This window comes from Anguilla anguilla, chromosome 19 (genome assembly GCF_013347855.1).
Source record: "Anguilla anguilla isolate fAngAng1 chromosome 19, fAngAng1.pri, whole genome shotgun sequence".
NCBI classification, from domain to species: Eukaryota; Metazoa; Chordata; class Actinopteri; order Anguilliformes; family Anguillidae; genus Anguilla; species Anguilla anguilla.
In genome coordinates, this window is record NC_049219.1 from 13073088 (window position 1) to 13095574 (window position 22487).

At 50.5% G+C, this 22487-nt stretch overlaps 1 protein-coding gene across 1 annotated transcript in view; it reads left to right on the top strand.

The window, feature by feature from the left end:
- The first annotated feature begins 407 nt into the window (after positions 1-407).
- LOC118219163 (hepatocyte growth factor receptor-like) overlaps positions 408-22487 on the top strand; it is a 35537-nt gene continuing 13457 nt past the window's right edge. The window contains exons 1-10 of the mRNA XM_035402127.1: positions 408-751; positions 2438-3654; positions 14015-14206; positions 16823-16945; positions 17942-18115; positions 18820-18980; positions 19335-19437; positions 19542-19678; positions 19827-19991; positions 20673-20772. Of these exons, the coding sequence (XP_035258018.1) occupies positions 2446-3654; positions 14015-14206; positions 16823-16945; positions 17942-18115; positions 18820-18980; positions 19335-19437; positions 19542-19678; positions 19827-19991; positions 20673-20772 (2364 nt within the window). The 5' untranslated portion in view covers positions 408-751; positions 2438-2445. The remainder of the gene's footprint in view (positions 752-2437; positions 3655-14014; positions 14207-16822; positions 16946-17941; positions 18116-18819; positions 18981-19334; positions 19438-19541; positions 19679-19826; positions 19992-20672; positions 20773-22487) is intronic.

Sequence of the window (22487 nt, forward strand, 5' to 3'; positions counted from 1 at the left end):
TTGTGTTTGCACTTGACACTTCGAGTAGGCTACAGTAGTGCATGAATACCAATGCTTAACTGCCCAATGGGTCCAGTGCTTAACTGCCCACACTGTGCACACTGTACCTTGTACGTTTTGGGAAAATAATCATAGATAACGATGAGCACTGTACGTCTTAGCATTGCATTGTCTTTGTTGAAAGAATTTGTTTTGTTAAGCAATGTGAGCTAAACCTAGGATATCAAGTAAGTATAATTGAATGACTTGCATATCATCAAAATGTGTTTTATATTAAAATGATATTATACAATTAAAATGCAATGTCTGGAAGGGAAAGTCAGTGTGATTCTTGGCTGGATTGCGCACACATTACCTTGAGCCTTCTCGGTGACGTCATCGACTCGACAGACTCACCTGAAGCCTGTGGCACTGGAGCGCATATCTTTGCAGGGCACCGGGCGGACGCAGTATTGGTCATACTTTCGGAGACAGACGAAAAAAAAATAAAACAATGGAAAAATAATCCCGTGTGAATCAAAGGCTGCATTTACAAGTTGAATAAGAACTCGTGAAAAGGAGTGAATCAACATAATTTTGAGAGAGGATTTCTTTCTAAGCAGGCTATGGAAAACGAGAAGTCGGCGCAAACGCATCCTTGGAGTCTGTCCTCAGTTTTGTAACTGTCGATGAAAGAAGCAGCTCGGGACGACAGTTTCTAACATGATTTGAACCCAACACCATATTGCGGAGATTGCCCTGGAACAAACAGGTATGGATATCAATTTTGTTGTTTGTTGATTGAATAATATATCTTAGGGTGCTTGTAAATCACTGTTATACACTGTGTGGTCCAGAAGGCATGTGTTTTGACGCACATTAAACGGTTTTGTTACATATTATTTGAAATGTTAAACACAACCGCTGTTTGTTTCTGATTTGGAAACGTATATTTTGAAATAGTGTAAGTTAAGAGGGACTCAGTTGATGCAGAGAACTTTCTTGGGGCTACAATATTGTAGAAAGAAACGTCAACTGCAGAACCTTCACAATGCACACGGTGGATAGCGTTTCGTATTATATAAATTTGTGTGTATTTCTGTGGATGCAGTGGCCCAATTTTAATGGGCTATGCCTCGTTCATTTTAGTTAAAAATGACCAAAACACTGAAAGCACGAGCGCAAATTGAGTCGCCTTTTTCTCGTTGTCATGCAACAGTGTGCGGTGCCTGAGATATTAACCCCGAGCTAGGCGAGCCAGCATGAATTATTTCATCTGTTTTACGGTTCGTAAAATTGTCTCTTGTGAAATATTACAGTTTTAGAGGTTACCGTTGAAAACCCGCTTAGAGGATGAGTTTCTGAAATAGGTGCATTTTTACATCGCTCCACGGTGCAACCACTGGCATGCGCACCTGTAAATTAAATCCACATGTATCCTAAGCATGGAGAAGTTTTTTTTTTTTTTTTGCTTGCCTGTCGGTATTTTTCAATGGGACTTATATTTATGTTGAAATGTAAAGCATGTATTTATTCTAACGTTAAGTAACTAAATTTGACAAATAAAGTCCAGGCTGCAGAGTGTTCCAAATTAAATGGAAGTCAAACCATTACATGGAACTAATGTCCATAAAAGCGAAAATTATTTTTTGTTGAAGTTTTTTATAACTATCCAAGAAAATCGACTTTTACGAATGTAGGAAATGTTTTGTTAATCTGTTTTACGTTTAGTTTTTGTGGCCATAATCTCACAAATGCTAAATCTGTCCTAATCACAGCACTCTGAAGATCACTTTAGATGCAAGTTTCTCGCAGTCACATCTCTTTACAATTGCGACCCATGGCTAAACCCATGGTTTCGTGATCTAAACCCTGTGCGTCAAATAATGGACAATTCTAGAAGGTCGCTTTTTCTCCAGTTTGGGCCAGTCCTTGCTTTCTAAATGTAGCGCTTTGGGGTGTTATTCCCGCGTGTCAGGTGATTCATATGGCACGGTCACAGTGCGGTTAAAGAGCCAAGGAGCGTCAATGGACCTCACTGCATGTCTTCTCTGGTCGTGACTTAACCGCAACTTGAACAGACGCGTTTGTCAGAGGCAGGAATAGAACTTTGGACACATTTTCTTTTCGGAGCTGCGTAGTATACAGCTCCCTGAATAGAATAAGCCCTTTCCCTGGTTTGACCAGTAATAGCGGTTGCGTGTGTCACTCGGAAGCTACAAAGGCGATGTTGTGTAGTGGCTCGTGTTGCTGCCCACAGGGGTTAGTCTTAGCCTAAAGTGCATCGGTGCCCCTCCCTGTGCATATCATACATTCTTTTCTGATGGCCAGGAAGTGTTTCTATTTTTAGAGCGAAAAATAAAAGTCCGCTTTCTGACGGTGGTCCACCGTACCGGCACTTTTGGTTGATGCCGTGTTTCCTGATTCACGCTGTGAGGTCTTCTTGTGCTCTCCGCAGGCACCACGATGAAGCTCTGGCTGTTGGACACCGCGTGCGTGGTCTTTGCGCTGTGGGGGCTGAGCGCGCAGGTGAGCGGGGAATGCGAAGCCCCCCATTCCGGCTCCAAACTCAACCTGTCGGTCAGCTACCAGCTCCCCAGCTTCGAGGCCGACGCCCCCATCCAGAACCTGCTGGTGTTCAAAGGGCAGGTGTACGCGGGGGCCGTGAACCGGATCTACTTGCTGAGCGGGGGCCTGGCCAAGAGCTCCGAGTACCGCACGGGCCCCGTTCTGGAGCGTCCCGACTGCCCCCCCTGCCAGGACTGCGGGGGCGGGGCCAACGCGTCGGCCGCCGTCGCCAGGGACAACGCCAACGTGGTCCTGCTGGTGGAGACGTACTACGACGACGAGCTGTTCAGCTGCGGCTCCGCCCAGGGGGGCGTGTGCCAGCGCCACCTCCTGGCCGGCGGTTTCGGGGACGCCCGGGCGCAGTGCATGCTCTCCCCCAGGACGGCCTCCGGGGGGCGCCACGGCTGCGCTGACTGCATCGCCGGCCCCTACGGGACGCGGGTGCAGAGCGTGGAGAGCGGGGGCGTGGTCCGCTTCTTCGTGGGGAACTCGCTGGAGGCCCCGGGCCCCGGGCCGCAGGCCCCGCCCCTCCTCCCCACGCACGTCTTCTCGGTCCGCCAGATGAAGGAGACGCAGGACGGCTTCCGCTTCTTCTCCGAGCAGTCCTACCTGGACCTGTCGCCGCGGCTACGGGGGGCCTACCCCGTGCGCTACGTGCACTCCTTCGCCAGCGGGCCGCACGTGTACTTCCTGTCGGTGCAGCGGGAGGACCCGGCGGGCGGCGGCTTCCACACGCGCGTGGCGCGGGCCTGCGCCGCCGACGCCGAGCTCAGGCGCTACGCCGAGCTGCCCTTCGAGTGCATCCTGACGGAGAAGAGGAGGAGGCGGGCTCCGCGCATGGAGGTGTTCAACGTGCTGCAGGCGGCCAGCGTGGCCCGGCCCGGCCGCGCCCTGCGGGAGGAGATGGGCCTGGACGAGGGCGAGGAGGTGCTGTTCGCCGCCTTCGCCCGCAGCCGCCCCGACTCGCCCCGCGCCACGCCCAGCTCGGCCGTCTGCGTCATCCCGCTGCGCGACCTGGCCGTCTTCTTCAGGGACTTCATCCACAAGTGCCACACCCGCCCCCCCGCACACTTCAGCGGCCCCCAGGAGAAGCGCTGCTACAACTCGGTAAGGCCCCCGCCTGGGCGTGGCGGGCGGGCGGGCGGGCGGGCGGGTGGGGGTGAGGGTGGAGGTGGGGCGGTCTCAGATGCACGTGGAGCAGCTGTTAGCAATTTGAGTTCTAAACCGAAGGCTGTACAGTAAGTGCAAGTGCTTAAAAAGTGTGCTGCTGTTGCATCTGTGTTCAAAGTGCCCAACCAGAATAGCTTCACTGAGTACTTGTTTTTATTTGTTTAAAAAAAAAAAAAATTGGCAGGCTGGAGCCACACCTACCCGTTGAGTGGGCGCACACACCTGGGTTAAATTGGTGAATCAGCCCAGGTGTGTGTCCCCACGAGTTTACGAAACATCATTTGGCTTTCTTTGCAGTTGGGGTTGAAAAGGAGACAGAGCAGATTAAAAAAAGACGCCTGCACTTGCTGTAAAAACAGTTTAAATCATCTGTGCGCTTTTAGAGCTGCTCTTGAGCAATGGGAGCAGCGATGGCGGGATAGCGGGTCTGATGGCGGTTAATCTGCCTGGACTCACGCCTGGGAGAGCTCAGACCCCCCCCCCCCCCCCCCCCCCGGGTCTCAACACGTTTCAGTTCACAAAGGATTCGAGCTCCATCTCCCAAAAACTCACGCTTCATTGGTCCGTGCGCAGACAGGAAACGAGCGGTGTGCATTTGGACAGAGAGCCGCTGGTGCACGTTGGGTAATACAGTAGTGCTGAGGGGTGGACGGGGGAGGGGGTTGACCTGGGGGACCAGATGCGTGTGTGAAAAGAAAGATTGTAACAATAGCGAAATTTGACACTGCTAGTGCTAGCATTTTTTTTTGGTTCTGACATATTTAGGTTCCTTTTTTAAGGGTTCAAGTCCCAGAAAGGAAAAAGTAATGTGCTCATTGAACTGGGAAGAGGTGGTTTGGGAGTACTGCTGCAGACTGCTCTGTGAGAGCACTTTCTCTCTACAGTACATACCTTAGACCCCTCTCTCTCTTTCTGTCTCCATCTCTCCCTCTCCTCTCTCTGTCTCTACCTCTCCCTCTCTCTCTCTCTTCTCTCTCTCTCTCTATCTCTCTCTCTCTCATAAATCACGGTGTTGTGCTGTTTTTATTGGCTCTCCGGCCTCCTCCCTGTCCGTCACATTCATCAGCATCGATCACACATCTCTCCAGCCCCGGGATCAATAGCCACAGGAATGTAACTGTGGCCCCCCTGCTGATTGAATGGAACTGGCCCCTCCGCAGTGTTTCGCTCAGCGCTTTGTTCAGACGCTAACAGGTCTGATGCGGCTCTTGGTGTTTTGGGAACCTCAATCTCAATCCCCTTCCACTGGCTCCCTGTTCCTGTTCCAGGGGGAAGGGGATGGAGCCGAGGTCAGCATTGCATCTGAATCACCGACACAGGCTAAGTCTCTGCTACGTAAAGCACAACCGTTCTTTCCGTGTGTCTGATCTCACACATTTCACATTAAATCCCAGGAGCCTGCTGGATGTGATTTTTGTTAAAAAAAAAAAAAAAAATTAAAAAAAGTGAAGCACTGGTTCTGTGTGTGGAGCAATCTGTGAAGGCGAGGCGTTTATTGTACCCTCTTGTCAGACTCAGTGCGGGTGCAGAGATTACACACTTCCCTGCACCTGGAGGGTTTTTTTTTTTGCATTGAAAACAGCTGCAAACAGCTGCCAGGCTCCACAGGCGCAGTGTTAGCATGGAAATAGACCTGTCCCCCCAAACTCTGATTTTTCAGTTGCTTGCTTCGTTGCGATTAGAGAAATGGTGAGCAAGGTGCTTCTGGCAGTTTAAATACAACCTGTGTAGCATGTGCACGTGTACATGGTTAGTCCTACAGAAGAAGGCCAGCTAACATTTGAGAAGGAGCCACGGATTGAAAATGAAATGTGAAGCTGAATGCACTGTGTGCACCAAGCAAGGCAGCCATTCAGAGGTCATTTCTACATGCTCAGTAATTCTAAGCAAATGCCCTCGCTGGAAGTTATTTTCTCACTGAGCCACATTTGGTGTGCATTTTGTCTCATGTCAGCCCTGGGAGAAGTGGTAATGCAGTGCAGCTTCATATTAATCTGCGATAGTGTCCCTCTTGAGTTATAATCCTCTCGTTGTTGTCGATTACACGGCAGAACGTGTTCGATGAACCCGTAACATACGGTATAGCTGTGGAATCCCTGAGATGAGAATGCATCGGAAACGATGGTTGTTTGGAACAATAACTTTTAAAGTGGTGTGGAAATATGCGAGTGTTGTCAGAATCGGGCACTTCCATCACTGTAGCTTTGAGCTATGGGCTAAACCTGAAATAAATGACTCATTGATCAGCTGAGCTGCAGCCGCCTTCATTCAAATATTTGTTTTTTTTAACCATTAAATTTTTTTGAAAGATTGACTAGTTTAATAGCCTAATTTTCTGGCAAGGCTTGGAAAGCCTTCCCGATAAAGCCAGATTTGGTGTCCAGTACTGAAAGAGACCTGCAGGTTCATCTTCCTTGTAATGGGTCGTGTTCATTAGTGCTGTGCAGAGAACTCTTAACGAGAGACTAATTAATTGCAGCCGTAACTGCTCGAGAGGCTTCCTGAAGTGGTATTGATCCCCTGTTCTCTGGGACTATCAGTAAAGGCAATAGACAGATGTATTACCCTGATGTGGGGAGTGATTGTTTTGTGTCTTGGATATTTAATAGCTGGGATCGTACAAGTGAACCTGAGCATTGCTTTGTGACAGAGCGCGGGAAAAAAAATAATGCCGCTTTTGAGGCCGCAGCTACGATGCAATTACAATCGATTTCTTATTTTACAAAACAACGGCTAAATATGATTGGATTTAAATTGAATGTGAAGGTTAATTGATTGTGGTGTGCACTGCGATTCTGCAATACAGGTTTCAGATGTTGCAATTACACGAGGGGTGATTTTTACATGTTTATACCTCAGGCTTATATGAGGAGAATGCGTATTGGATTCCTGGTTGTCTTGCTTCACTGGAGGGTGGTTAAGGTAGAGGAAGGGGGTCAGTGGTCAGTCTACATTTGCCCAGCCCGTGATTGCACCGTGCTGCAGGTGATCAGTGTTTTATGAGGTGTAGAGGATCTGTGGGATTCGCTTTTCCTTCGACCCCATTTCCAGGTCTCAGTCGACAGGTAGAGTTCACCTGTGGCCTTTTTTTTTCTTCGCACACTCCAGGTACGGAACTTTTGGGTGGGGGGGGTGTGACATGGGTGCTACTGTGATGTCACATCCTGTTGGAGGCAGCGTTGCATCCTTTTCCATCAAAGTTTACCGGTAAAATGAAAGTGCTGTTGTTCTCAAACCTGCCTTCTTAGCTTCTTCAGTTCAGAGCGTTTGATCCGCTATCCAAAAAAAACAAAAAAACAATTCTTCCCCCTTTTCCCACCCTCAAGAGTAAATATTTGCATGCAGTGTCACACCAGAGAGAGATAACAGATATGATGAAGGAACAAACACAGACCTGAGTCTCCCTCTCTCAACCGCTTATCCCTTCATCCCAGCGCTCTCTCTCTCCCTCTCTCTCTCTCTCTGTCTCTCTCAGGGTGTTTTACCTTACGGTTAATAATTAACGAAAACGGCTCCGTATCACATCTGGACGGGGGGCGTGTGTGTGCGTGTGTGTGCGTGTGTGTGCGTGCGCGACCCGTTGTCTCCGTGCTGGAAGCCGCCTGATAACCGGTAACACCTGCGCCTGTGGGCTGTCTCTGGCGGGACGGGGGTCGGGGGGGCGGGGGCAGGGAGGGGTGCGGTGCGAGTTAACGACCCTCCCTGGGGGAGCTGTTGACGGGCTCCTCTGCGGTAAACGCTTCGGCGCGTTCACTTCCTCTTTTTTCCACGCTCGTTCCTCCAGGCTGCGCGGCTCTGGAGCTGGGCGGGGCGGCTCTGGGGCGGGGCTCGGTCAGCTGCCAGAGGGATTTGTGTTTGTTTTAGCTGGAAGAACAACAGCGTGCACTTGCAGTTAGTTGTGTTCATACTATGATGTGGGTTAAAGGTGCCATAATGCAGAACTGAATATAGGGCAAATCCAGCTCCTTTAATGTTAACCTATCATCACATGTGTTTCATATGTGCCTTACACAGGGCTGCAGAGATTTGGGGAGTGGGGGACACTGTGTCCCGGGCCCAGGCCCAAGGGGTGTAACTGTGTTTAATTTGTTGCAGAGTATATTGGAGGGGGGGCATATTTTGTCCCGCAGCTGCAGCCCTATCCTTACGGGTAAGCGGCTCCGAACCCCGGCCCACAGGCTAACCCGAATCCTGCCGCTCTCCGGCTAGGGGCTAGCGCACGCGGCGGCTGAGTGTAGCGATGCGCTGGGGGAGGGGGGGGGGGAGCTGGGGATCAGCTGGGGATCAGCACGGCCGCTGTTCTTCCCCCCCCCGGCCGCCGACCTTGCGGCCCGCAGCGTTCCGCAGCGACAAGCGTGAACAGGAAGGCGGGTCCGGCGGAATTCCGCTCCAGGAAGCAGCGCGCGAACCCCCCGGCACTTCCCTGAGAGGAGACCCCGCTGCGCTTTGATGTCACTGATCCCCCGTGGGAGATAACCAGCTGAGTAGAACCACGGGGGGGGTTACACAGGGGGAGGGGGCAGTTCAGGGTCGAGGGAGGGGGGATTGTTTCTCTGGAACGTAGGAGTTGTGCCCCGCAGTGTTTGATAAGCAAACAGGCCGTGCCCCAGTGACCTGGCTTTCAGGAGAAAAGAGAGAGAGATTATCACTGTTTGATTTGGAGGCTTTATGAATCTCTGCCAGGATGACTCCAGTTGTTATTGCACTGAAATGTTTACCCGTGGAATTTCCCACTGTTTGTTCCCAAACTGTGTTCCACCAGGTCTTTTATAGGAGATCAAATTCAGGTCTTGAGTGCACCCAATATTTCTATCAATTTCTTTGGTCAAGGTAGTGGTTTGCATTTGCAAAGCCCTTTGGGAAATGAGTCCCTTAGAGCGCTGTTGTAGTTGTCATTGTAGTCTGATCTTTGGCTGTGAAACTGACTGCTGTGACGGTGTGGAGTGATGGCTTTTCATTGCTTTTTTATGAGCTCTTTTTAGGGGCGGTGCATTATTTCCTTTGTCCCGTCCTACCCCTGGGTGCACATGTTCCCCCTCACGCACGGCCCTGTTCCCCCACACGGACAGATTTAGGGCCTGTATTGTTCTGACGTAATCTCAGGGGACCCCGGGACGGGGGGGGGGGGGGGGAGCAGAGGCTCCCAAACGGGGCTCGTTTTCACACATTTTCGGGGTGTGATTTAAAGACAAACGAGGTGTGAAAAAGCAGCACAATGAGCCCATTGTTTCACAGCAGTCCAGTCCCCCCTGCAGCCTGTGAGTGGCAGGGCACGTTAGCGATTAGCTTTTTAAGAACGGTTTTGTGCAGTACAGTGTTTGGTTGTGAGGTGAAGGTGCTCCTCTAATGTGGCTCAAGTGCGTGGCTCAACACGCTTGTGTGCTGTGAGCTTGTGCGATTCTCTGCTTCAGTTCTCTGCAGCGACTCCAACTTGAGCCTCAATAGCGTGTCCATCTTTACTAGCATAATGGTCCACAGACAGCATATACTGTATTTAAGCAACTTCTGTCAGTGTAAGACCTTGGGGACAATAGCTTTTTCCGTGCCAGTCTCATGAAATACCTGCAATCACTGCCCAACACAGCTCCTTACTGCAGTACTGACTGGAGCTGCAGGGAGTGCATGCATTGCATCCTCCAATCATCTTGCCGGCAGCGGGTTGTGGGCATTTGTTCACTCAGCCCTGAGATGGTCACATAAGTGTGAGAGAGCGCTCAGATGAAAATGAACTCAACCAGTTGGGAAAGAGGACCAGAAATTCAGACACGTTTTTTTCTCTCCACCAGTCGATTCCCTCTGAAGGAAACCGGGCCCTACTTGGGGATCTCTGGTTCTTTCTTTCCCAACGCGGTTTCCGCCTGGAATAAATTACATTTCATGTTTCGGATTAAAGGGAAGCAGTGCATCGTGGGAAACAATCTCAGACGTCTTCGTTGTGTCTGTTGGAATCAATGGAATTTACGGCTAATGCACCGGGAAGACTGATGCTGGGAGACTGCCCATAACTCATGGCTGCTAACGCTGAACACAGCCCCGACAGTTAAGTATCTGCAGTTAGCATTTATGTGCGCTTCTCTCTTTCCCCATTTCATTTACTTGCGAGGTCTGCGGTGGTCACATGTGAGGGAGCGCACAGCGCTATTGGCTAATGGTTTCTGTGTGTTCACCGCACAAAGGTCTTTGGGTGAACAAGCAGACTCAGCGCTGAAAGCGCTTATGCTTACAGTTGGTAGATGTGTTCATTGCACTCTCCATCTTACATTCTGAGAGCGGCCATTATGTATTTATGGGAATACTGTATTGATAATACTTGTTTGTAATTGTTATTTATTACCTGTAATATTACACTGTGTGATGTTCCCTATGCCACTTTGCAATATTTTCATAACAGAAAATGACTCTTGTGTGTTTTTTTGTATGTACACATCCAAGTGTGCCTGTGTGTGTGCTTGTTTGCGTGTATATGTTTGTATGCCCAGAGAAGCAAGAGTGAGTGTGGGTGTATGTGTTGGTGTGGGTGTGGATGCATGCACCAACTGTCCCTCTGCCATTTTGGAACATTTCCTTTGTTTCCTCTGAATGCACTGGGACTGCATCCCGTCTGCATGCTCCCCGCGGGACCCCCCCCCCACATGCCAGCGCCCCTTCCCAAACCCAGCTGCCTGTTTTGTGGGCTTTAATCCAGCTTCTCCAGTCTGCACTGCAGTCATAACGGGGGCAGGGAGGGGGGGGGATCTCATAATCGCCTAAACCTCGCCAAGTGTGCAGGGATTCGGGTTGCAGGGCGACGTGCCCAGGGCAGGACAGGTGGCCCTTTCTGTAGACGCCCCCCCTACTCCCCTGTGCATCCCAGTGGAGCGGTCTACGCAGGGGTCAGAGGTCAGGTTATTTTAGGCTGGCTTGACGACCCCAAGGCGCACTATCACACTAAGGTGGAGTGGACACGTCTCGCAGGCTGTCTGTCGTGTGCACCGAGTCAGTGAGTGGGGAGCCCTTGAGACTGGGTGTCTGGGAATTCCAGCCAATGACATGGGTGCTCATTTGCATACCTGGGAATTCTGGGAGATTGTTCTAGAGGGTGTGAAGTGGCACTAGAGCGAGGTCGTACGTCTCTGCCATTTTGGAGACGTAGTGTTGGAGCTGAGGTTAAGCTCTCCTTGCCGCTATGTTTCCTTGCCTTGGCGCTCACACATGTGGACGCACGGACAAAGACTTTAATCATCTTCCAATCAGTCCGTTGCTTTCATCTACAGAATTTGTGTGAAATTTAATTTAGTCAGCAGTGACAGTAATGTGACACAAATGCTTCACTGGAATGATGACAGTAACACATTTCTTTATTAAAAAATTCCTCTATGCTACAGTGAGTCAGAAGTGGAAGAAAAAGAATGCCTAGCCTGTTTGCTGTGCTAAAACAATGTGCCCCATTTTTCTTAACCTGGATTTCAGATAGGAAATGCATTATGCATTATTTTATAAAAATTCATGTGGTACCATTTACTCACTGCTAAACTGGAACTCTGCCGGAATATTCTGTAGTGGATGTTACTTGTTCTGTAGGATATATAAATATAACATATGTTCAATTGGTAACATATTTGTGCAATTATCCTTGGTACAGATAAGTTTAGGAGTAAAATCAGACAACGTTTTATTCATAAAAACTGCACAATTGTGTAACGTCATTGCAATGTGACTACGGAAGTTATTTATATTTTGATAAATTTTTTAAATAAAATAAAAGCTTATAGTTTTCCCTTATTGTTTATTACTAAAATCTCTACAATATTTGATTAATTTTCTGAAGTATTGTGCTGTGTAATACCAATGAATAATTATGTAAAAATGCTAAATTGGAAATATGGCTGCATTTCATTGCCAGGACTGAAATAGTAATCATTCTAATAAGGTAACACAAGCAGAGCATTCAGTCGATGTTTTTTTTGTTAGATTTTTCAAGGGTATGACTCAATACAAAAATATGTGAAAATGAACAAAAACTGTGGTCTAAGAAAACCACACGACTAAGGTGGCAACATGGAGGATTTCAACACACGCAGGGTGACACACCAAAGCTCAGGATGAGGGTGTACAGTATCACCAAGCTACGGGTGAGAGTGTATCACCAACAAATAAAACAATGGGGTCAAATACAAGCTGTTATCATCAGCAGGTGTGTAGGAAGAAATAACCATGGGGATTTTTCTGGGATACAAAATAATTGGTTTTGATTAGTTTAAGTCTTTTTTTTTTGTTTTTCTTCAGATCTGTGTTAATCTTTCCCAGGTGTTCCTCACCTGTTCGCCCCTGTAATGGAAGCAGAGGCTGCTCTTCCACTTGGCTGAGCTGTTACACCTCCATTGTCTCTCAGAGCTTCAAAGGCCTCCTTTAAGTCTGACCTGAACTGATGCCCCGATTACAGCAGCTTGTACTAACAGTGGGGCTGGGTTTGACCGCAAGTATGCAAAAAGGAGTGAGTCATAGAGCTTACTCTCTCACTCTCTCTCGCTCTCTCTCTCTCTCTCTCTCTCTCTCTCTCTCTCACACTCTCTCTCTCGCTCTCTCTCTCTCTCTCTCACACTCTCTCTCTCTCTTCTTGGCATGAAAGCACAGAAGAGTACAGTATCAAAAAATACAAAAATAAGAGAAAGAATAGGTTTATATCTTGCTCTCTCTTGCATGCACATAAGCAAACAAACACACGCACACACACATGCGCACACACACACACACACACCCTTCGCATGTGAAGGGGCAGCCTTGTAAACATGGGTTGTGTCATGGGTTGCGGTCTCTCACAGGCTGTGCTTTCTGTGTCTGTCCTCTTCTCCTTGTGTCGGTTCACACCGCGTTCCTCCCCTCGCGCTGCTTGCGAGTGGCCGTGTGTCCTCCAACGGAAACCAGATCCTGCCAGCAGAGTTCCTGTGGCCGCTTTTAATCTTCAAATGCCCGTGAGCTTTACTGAGACACTTAGTCATGGCTTCGGTGCCAGCATCTTGTTTCATTAATTATTAATCCTTTTGTTTCATGCCGGAATCTTTGACCCATGGCCTTTTTGACCACAGCCCCCCACCCCCCACTCCCCCACTCCCCCACTCCCCCTTTTGATTAGCAGGTGACCCTCTCGAGATTAGACCAGGAAGAGCTCCTGTGTGTAGGAATGAGCTCACGCGCAGAGAAGCTGGATTCTGGACCGGGCCCCATCTCCCCAGAAGCTGCTTATCTTATCCGTAGCTTTGAGTAACGGAAACAAAGTGGCTTGTTGTTTTTTTTTTTTACGCTGTTTCTCACACTGCAGATTTGGTGGTAAATTCAATTCGCTTCAGTTTAATAAAAAATTTCCCCTCGGGGGCAATTATGGAAGACAGATGAGCACGATTTACTGGAAGAGGCTTTTAAAAACGTCCCATCAATAAAGCCTTCCCACACAATAGCGGCTACGCGGTACAGAACAGCAGCTCATGTGCTCACAGAACGTAAAATAAGGACTTTCAGTTATTGCAATAAATAGGCCAGTAGTACAAAGTGCAGTGTGTAGCTGAGAAGGGATGGATTTATTTCCACTAAAGAATCGCTGGAGCATTATTATTCAGTAGATGGATGAGCTCAGGGGTGGATGTGGTTCCTTCTGCTCGTTTTGCACTTGGGTCAACAGAGGCTTTGCCCCAATGGGGGGTGTAAATGGATGATGTGATGTGTTTGATATTTAAGAACAGAGGCCTCCGTTTCCCTTGCGATTGCTACGGTCGTACATGTCCTCCCACTCATCTCCTGTTGGGCAGCCGAACAGAGTCGCTCCAGCAGGGCCCTGGGGGTTGGACCCCAGCACGTTCGGGTAGACAGGCGGATGTAATAGTGTACTGGAGGGGGAATAGAGACCCAGGCCCCTGGCTTCAGTCTCTGATTTAGCCATCCTGGAAATCCATTCACTGCCGCTGTGTCTGCAGCAAGCTCCGCCCAGAACTGGCTCAGGTCTGGATGTGGACCGTATTGAACAGATCGTGAAGAGATGTGTGTGCTCTTGTGTATTTCTGTGTGTGTATGTGTGAAATTTCTGAAAGGCGCTATATTGCAAATGCAACCTCAGTTTCTCAAACGTTTGAAAAGTACTCTTCTCATCGAAATGCTCAAAAAACGTGCATTTTATTCGGAAGGTGTAGTGTTTGTTTTGAGTTTATGACTGGAATATTTTGAGTGATCTTATGAATGGAAATGAGCTTTTCTGCACCTATTAACTGCAGCTCGTTATGAAATGGAGGCGAGCTCGCTCTCACAGGTGCGCTGCTGTGTGTTCCAGACCTCCGCGGGCGACTCATCTACCTGCGGGAGGCACGAGGAGGGCTACCGGCTGGAGATCACCAGCACCATGACCCGGCTGGACTACTTCCACGGCCAGTTCAGCAACCTCCTCCTCACCTCCATCGCCGTCTTCCCCATGGGGGACGAGACGGTGGCCAGCCTGGGCACCTCCACCGGCCGGGTCATCCAGGTACGAGACGGGGCGGGGCCGGGGTGAGCGTAGCCAGGGTGGGAGGGTAACACCAGCCACCAGCCTAATGCTGGTAAAGTTTATCTGTGGGCGGCTGGTCGGTCTACTCTACCAGCCACTTTGGCAGGTGACCACCCATCACTTGGAGGTCCTGTTCTATTCTAAATGTTTAGTTGTCTGATAAAACTATGAAATTGGCTGGTGGATTGTGGGATGTTTCCTGATTGATGTTAGTTTCCTACCCTTTGTAATGTGAGCAGACTGCAGTTCCTGACACCCTAAATCCACGTACGTTTCGATTGGACGGTGTGTGTCCTCACAGGAATGGTGTTCGAGCAAAAATCTTCCTGTGGTCACGTTTCAGTCAGTCGCGGGGGCAGAGTAAAGGTGACGCTACACAACAGCTGCAGGAAGTGACCTCAGAGATGGGCGGGGCATCTGCAGTGAGGGCGGGGCCTCTGTGGCATGCCCTCCGAGCGTGCTGCGCGTTTCTCCGGGGCTGCAGCTGTCGCTGTTCCTCGCCCATTGTCCCGCTCGCGGTGCGTGGGAATCGGGGAGGGGGGGAGCGCGGAGGTGCAGCTGTTTTTTTTGGGGGGGGGAAGCGGAGGTCCTCTGGAGAAAGTGGGCACGGCGTAGAGGAGGATGTGTGCTGGAATTCGGGCAGTGGGGCCCCGTTCCTAGTCCGTGGGATCCCGCCCTTTGTTCCCGCTCAAAAGTGTGGAGGCTGAGGAATTGTTTCCTCCCCCGAAAAGTCGCATGTATTTTTCACAATGAAGTCGGATAATTTACGCTGCATTTGTGGCTGAATTTCCACTCATTCATAACCCTCAGAGCTAGTGCTGATCGGAGCACTGCCCTTCTGAAAGAGTTATCGCACTGAAACGCACGTGACCGGAGGCTAGGGTCGGACCACAGGACTCGCTGCTGTATGATAAGGAGTAGCCAGCCAATTTAAACTCTCCCTCCCTGTGTGGCACTGCTCTCCACAGTCAGCACTGCTACCATCCAGATTTTATCCCAGAACGTCGTTCTCTGTTTACTAACAGAGCCAGTGGCCCAAACGGTTCTGTCACCCAACCAGCCTGTGCAGACTAAATTAGAACTTTTTCATGCAAACAGTGTGATGTCACAGTGATGTCACAGTTAGGGAAGAACAGGATGGATTTTTATTTTTTTTATTATTTGCTGCAGGCTGAGGACGCTGATTTTTCCATGCACATTTGATCTCAGTGAAAGCTTCGTTCTGCTGAGAACACATTATTTGATCACACTTTCCTCCAAGCCCAGGTCGCCGGGGGCAGGTTTAACATTCAGGAGTTTCCAGCAGCTCCTGCAGCTTGGCCGAGACCCATCTCCAAGAGGCTGTTGAAGCCTCACAACCCCCCCAAAAGCCCTCACCCCCCACCTCCCTCGGGTTTCCCCGACAAAACTTTCACTGTGCCGCAAAGAGGCCGTACTGTTTACTCAGAAACATACAGTCAGGGCTCACCTCTCACAGGACTCTGAGCCTGTACCGGCAGGCCAGACCAGGCCTGCAGTAACACAGAGAACAGAGGCATTGGCTCTCTGTTTAAAAAGCTCACTTTCCAGGACCCAGACACTCGAATGAGCAGTAACCTTTTTATTAGATTTTATAACCTTTTATTTAACCAGGAAAAAACCCCACTGAGATCCCAATCTCTTTTGCAAGGGTGACATAAAACATCAAGTTACACAAGATAAACGAGTTAAAAACATAAATTGGGGAATGAGACGGCAGTCTAACAGTAATTTAAAAGCAGAAACCTGCAGAAAAATAAATAGTTTAAGTATTTACATTTTTTTTACATAATGTAAGTGCCTTGTACAAGTGTGACATTGCAGTGAAAATATTTTCAAAAATATTGTTTATTTTTATTGAATGTCCCTTGCAGTCTAAGTTTCAGCAGAGCAGTATATATGCTTCTTGAGATTACGAGCAGGGATTCATGTGCCCTACGGGGGACAGAAATGAATTGGCGGGTCGTAGGAGGATGTGGAATATCTGGCCTGTGCTGTGTGCTCTGTGCACCTCAAACACTTCCTTCCTTTGGAAGCAGCCTCTGCGACACTAAAGACATTCTGCAGCCTCACCCTCATTATCCGAAGGCTAATTACAGCGCTATTCATAGCCTGGGCTAGCCTGTCACCGCACAATGAGCATCTCTCTCCTTAGGGCCTGTATCCTGTTCCAAGTCTGCGGGCAGGGTGGCCGCTTTTAAGGTTAACTTTGATTTCGCCTCTTTTTTTTGTGCCCCCCCTCCTTCCTTTAATCTTCCCGCGTGGCTCGAAACGGCAACCCGCCTCGAGGTCTCACGCCACTCTCTTTCCGAGCAATTTAGGGTTTTTTATTTAAAAACTTTTTTTCTTTTGTGTCCCCTCTCCGCCCGCGGAAAGACGATCCGTTTCAAGCGAGGGGCTTCTCGGTCATTCGCTCAGGAGCGTGTTTACAAAAAGAAGAATATGCCGGAACAACGCACGCTTTCCCCCTCTCTCTCCCGATTATGCCCTGCACGGTGGTATTTATAGCCCCCCCGCGGTAAACAGGCGGAAAAACGAAGGTTTTCTGCCCCACCCCCCCCTCCCCACCCCTCTCAGGTGGTGGTCTCCCGCTCCAGACAGAGGACGCCGCACGTGGACTTCCAGCTGGACCCCCGGCCCGTGTCCCCCGAGCCGGCCCTCCTCCCGGACCGGTCCTTGTTGCTGGTGACGGGAAGCAAGGTGAATGACTTGGACAGACTCCGTGGCTTTCTCCGCCGCGTTTGTTTGTTTGTGTTTTTTGGTACTTCGGCAGGCTGCTGGCACGGAGGGGCACATTTGCCGTCGCTGTCCCACAACCCCCCCCACCCCCTGGCTCTGGAAGAACGCAGATCAAAGGTTTTCCCCTTGCGCTGAGACCACATCCTGCAAAAAGCACCGCGATGTGATTTTGTTCTTAAATACTAGCGCCAGGAAAGAAGTTTTAAATAACCTTGGGTATGACCTTGAATAACCTAAAAGATCCGTTTCACCTTGTGCACAAAGCATAGCCGTGCTCTGTGCTTATTATTTTGTACTGTGGGGCAAAGACATTAGTCAGACTTCCTTGACTGTCTTCTGTAACGGTGCTTGAAAACAGTTTAGAGATACGGTATTCGGTATTATGGCTATTTTATTATTTTAGATTTTGCGGTCATGTGAAAAGTCTGTCAGACAATGGAAGAGACCATTGGTTTTTGGCAGCGGCGGAGTTTTAAATGCAGAAAGCAGGTGCTGACCAGCCACTGCTGCTGTTTCATGAGCTGATTTCCACGCCGCTGTCTCCATGGGCCCCAAAAAATGATCCGGCCAGGGATTCATGGAATACTGAGCAGCAATGTCTGCACCACCTGCCCCCCTCTCTCTCTGTTCCCTCTCCACCTTTTCACTACTAGACTCTCATCATATGGTGTGTTACAAACTCTCATTTTAGATGTAATCCCTTTTTTAATAGTCTTAATCTCCGTGCAGTCGCCAAAGTCTGCTTCTGTTCACTCTGTCATTCGACCCCACTGACTGAAACCCTCCCTCCCTGGGCCATGCTGGGCACAGTCCACCGGCCCGGTCTGGATGCTATGTCAGTATAGGTCATGTGACACACTGAATCCCAGTCTCTTAGCTGGACGAGCCCCCCCCCACACAAACACAAGCTTGTTGCGGTCCGGTCACAGCGGTGCTGACGGGTTCTGTCTGGTCCAGATCAGCAAGGTTCCGATGGCGGGCCCGGGCTGTGAGCAGCTGTGGACGTGCCGGGCCTGCCTGCTGGCGCCGGCCTTCATGGGCTGCGGCTGGTGCCAGGACCGCTGCTCCAGGGCCGCGCAGTGCCCCGCCCACCACTGGACCCAGGAGTCCTGCCTCCCCACCATCGCCACGGTAACCCGCACTCCTCTCACACTCAGGGTTAAAGACACTGCAGTCAAAGAAAAACCCAGTGTTTTTAAAATCAGAATTTCAGTATTCCCTTCATCAGAAATGAATGCTTTATTTGGCTTTTGGTTGTTTGATTGACAGGCATGTACAGGCATTTAAATGTTTCAGATCACCTTGCAGTTGCCCTCTCGAAAGTGGTTCTCGGCCATTCCATCTGCATAATTATGGAGTGCTTGCTGAGGGCATTGCACTTTTGAAATGTCGCTGTGTTCACCTTGTTTCTCCAGTGAAGTGCTGTTTGTATTTGTTGTACCCGTCAGTGATTGATAATGAAATCAGGAGCACAAAGTCGCCTGGGCATTTTAAACAAGATGTAAACAAGGTGTGAAACAAGCTGTTAAAGGTTATAAAAATATGATTCCCTCCCTGTTTAGACACACACACACACCCACATACACACACACACACACACACACACACCCACCCACATACACACGCACGCGCAGTGATTGTTTACAAGGCCAAAATGAACAGCTGGGCATCTGAAGGAGAATTCCCATGTTGTCATTCATTTGTTAATGTCAGTGAAGCGTGCAATACCAAGCAGACAGTGTGGGGTGAGAAACACAGCGTTTGGATAATGAGTTATTTTGTCTTTGTAAGTGTTGTAAATAAATCGGGGGGGGGTTTTGTCTGTGCCGTGGTAGATCTCCCCAGCCAGTGCGCCGGTGGGGGGGGAGACCAAGCTCACTGTCTGCGGGACCGACTTCGGCTTCAACAAAAGCGAGCGGTTCGACGCGGGGCAGATCCGGATCCAGCTGGGCGGGGCCCCCTGCAAGCTGGACCTCGGGAGCAGCGGCAGCAGCCGGTGAGCGAGCGCACGGGACGCCGCGGGGTGACCGGGCAGCGCCAAATTCCTCCGGGGGGAGGGGGGGGAGAGGTGCTGTCCCCGCCCCCCGCATTCTGAGCGTGACTCTGCCAAAAACGCCAAGCGGCTGACTGAGGGGAAACTGCAGAGACGTCCAGTCATCTCACACCCCCCCCCCCCCTTCTTTAATTGGGTTTGCAGTAAACGGCTGTTTGCGCTAACTGTGCGTGCTGAGATTCCGTGGGCACAGTTTCCCCGTTGTTCGCGCCCGGCTCGTGACGCTGTGCATGCTGGTAGATTAGCGCTGGCTTCGTCCGCGGCGCGCTCGGCTAACGCCCGTCTTCCTCTCCGCAGGTTGGTCTGCGCTCCGGGCGCCGTGGAAACGGCGCACAATGGCAGCGTTGTCACGGTGCACAGCGGGAAAGAGCGGGCGGAGAAAGAAGGGTTTGCTTATGTGGTGAGACTCCGAAAAAACGCACCGCGAATGTGCGAGTGTCCTGACTAAGCATTGACCCGAGTGTGACCCGTTCTGATTTCGGCTGGCCCTCTCCTCTCACGCAGGACCCGGTTATCAGCCAGATCTTCCCCGTTTTCGGGCCGAAGTCCGGGGGGACGATGCTGACGGTGCACGGGTCCTTCTTAGACAGCGGCACGGCGAGGCAGGTGACGGTGGGGAGCGCAGTGTGTGAGCTGCACAGGTGAGTAGCACAGTCACAGCACAGTGGGGCTGGGTTTGACCACAAGCATGCGAAAAAGAGTCATAGAGCTCTCTCTCTCTCTCTCTGTCTCTCTGTCTCTCTCTCTCTCTCTCTCTCTCTCTCTCTCTCTCTCTCTCTCTTCCCCCAGTATCTCGCCCAGTGTGCTGACCTGTAAGACCCCGGCCCAGGCCTCTCCCACGCAGTGCCCCGTCACGCTGACCATCGACTTGGCCGTCCGCGCCGCGCCCGTCCCCTACACCTACAACCAGGACCCCTACATCGAGGGCATCCAGCCCTCGCGCTCCTTCATCAGGTGAGTGATGAAGGACCCCACCACCCCACCCCACCCCCGTCGCCTGATCCTCCGTCCCGTCTGTAGCTGACTGCCGAGGAAGCCGGGGGCAGTGAATCGGGATTCGGCCCCTGGGAGGGGGGATTGGGGGAGAGAGAGGGAAACGAGAGAGCAGAGATGCTGTCATTACTATGGTTACGCTCATATTTCAACATCTGAGCCCATTCACGTGTTTGTGCAGTAGCATAGCATGGACAGGGCTAGTGTGCAGTGTGCCATATCAGCAGAGCATCATGAATTCAGAGAGAGAGAGAGTGAGAGAGAGAAAGAGAGAGAGTGAGAGAGAAATAAAAAGCGGGAGGGGTAGAGATGAAGAGAAAAAGAGATGGAGAGTGCTGACAAGAGGAGGAGAGACGTGGAGAGAAAGCGAGTGGGGGGAGATGGAAAGAGGGGAAGAGAGCAGTAGGGATACAGGGGGGAGAGAGAGTGAAAGAGGGGGTGTGGGAGAGCGATGGACTGATCCAGGAGACGGAAAGGAAAGGTCCGGTGCTGTGTTGGAGAGGGGGCGCGGGGGCGGTTTGGGGGGGGGGGCGCGGGGGCGGTTGGGGGGGGGGGGGCGCGGGGGCGGTTGGGGGGGGGGACAGGATCCGGAGTGTGGAGCGCGGGCCCCTGACAGCCTGTTTCTCCATCGGGCCCCCGCAGCGGTGGGAGCACGGTGTCGGCGCACGGGGCCTACCTGCTCTCCGCCCTCCAGCCCCAGATGCTCATCGCCCCCGTCCAGGACAGGGAGGTCCTCCGAGTGGTGAGTGTGAGGGCCAGAGATCTGCCTGCGCAAAAAAAAAAAAACAAAAAAAAAAAAAAAACCTCCTGCGTCCCGTCAGGGTGTGTGTTATTGCGATTAGCTCCAGAAAAGAAACGACCAGACGTTTTTATTTTTAAAAAAGAGTGGGAAAGTGCTCCTCTGTCTGTACTGCATATAATCGCCTCGCCGGACACGTGAACAGCAGGTGTTTATTCCTCTCGTAATCTCTTCTGTCAGCTCTGAGGTCATACAGCAGCATATATGTGAAGTCTGGTTTTATTGGCTGGAGGCTGTTCTCTGATCAGTGCTTTTCTGAAACATATTGTTAAAATCTAAGATTTGTATCTTCAAGTTAAGTCTTTAAATGTGCCGTAATAATCTTCCCCGAATAATCAGAAGCACTTGTGCCCTCTTGGAATCGGGGCTGGAGCGTCGGACTGTGACGGAACACGATCGTGATTATTTGGCCAACCCCAGGCGCTTTGTTCAGTTTTCATTTCAGATTTGGTCTTGTTGTGCCTGTTTTTTTTTGTCTCTTTTTTTATTAACCCTTTGGACAACTGTAGTATACTCTCCTGTAGCCATGGCCCTGTCTCCTCAGAGCAGAGGGTTTTGCTGAATGGTCCATCCCTGCAGGACAACCCATGACCCCCTATCTCCCAGCATGCCTCACTCTGGCTGAATTGGCTGAGAATTACCTGTCCCACTCTATGTCTTTAATTTAACCTTCATTTTACCAAAATCCCACTAGATGAGGTACCTTTTTGTGAGACAGACCTGGTCCAATAAATGAAAAAATGAGTTATTTTGTTGTGTTCCCCATCCATTTATCACCAGATTTGAGTCAAATATACTGCACTTTACTGTAGGTCTTTAGATGCTGGTAAAATTTTAAAACACTCTTACAGATCCCAGATCATTTGAAAAATATTGCTGGCTAATTAAAACCATTCCCTGGGTTTTCCATTTCTGATATTGTACCGGGTATTTACGACTCCTACTGACACTAGCATGTAAAAATATGACTTGTCATTTGTCCTGGGGGGGTGGGGGGGGGGCGGGGTTCATTTTGGAGTGAGGGCATTAGGTGTGGGTGGGGGGGGGGGAGGCGGGGGTTCATTGCAGAGTGAGGGCATTAGGTGTGTTTTTAAAGGGGAGCTGAGAGGAGCTTTCAGCAGAGGCTTGTTCTCAGAGAACCCGCGCCGTTCGAGTGCGCGAGCGGCTTCGTATCTGTCGCTTGTGAAATCCAAAAGCCTGAGCGATCGCAGCTGCTCAGCCACATGAAAGGCACCGTGCGCGATGGGGCACATGTGCAACGCAACGACTGACGCGGTCCAGCGCGAGGTTCTCCCGAAAATGAATCACCCTGCTACAAGAGGGCCGGTCTGAAATGGGCTTTTCTGCTTGTAAACGGGTTCCTGGTCCGGGCTTGCATCGCTGGAACCCGCTTACTGGTTCCGTGTCCACGGGGCTGGCCTTTTTCCGGGAGGACATCTGTTTTTAGGGGCTTCATAAAACGCGTCGCTCCGTGTCAAATCAGCCCCTAATCCAGGAAGGGCTTTCCACATCTCATCTCCGGGCAGCCTCCTCTACCCAAGGCTGTTTTAGCACACAATATCCCTGCTAACCATTTCAACCGCTTACACACGGCCATTGTGCTCTCTCTCTCTCTCTCTCTCTCTCCATCTCTCTCTCTCAGCCTTGGAGCTGTTCAT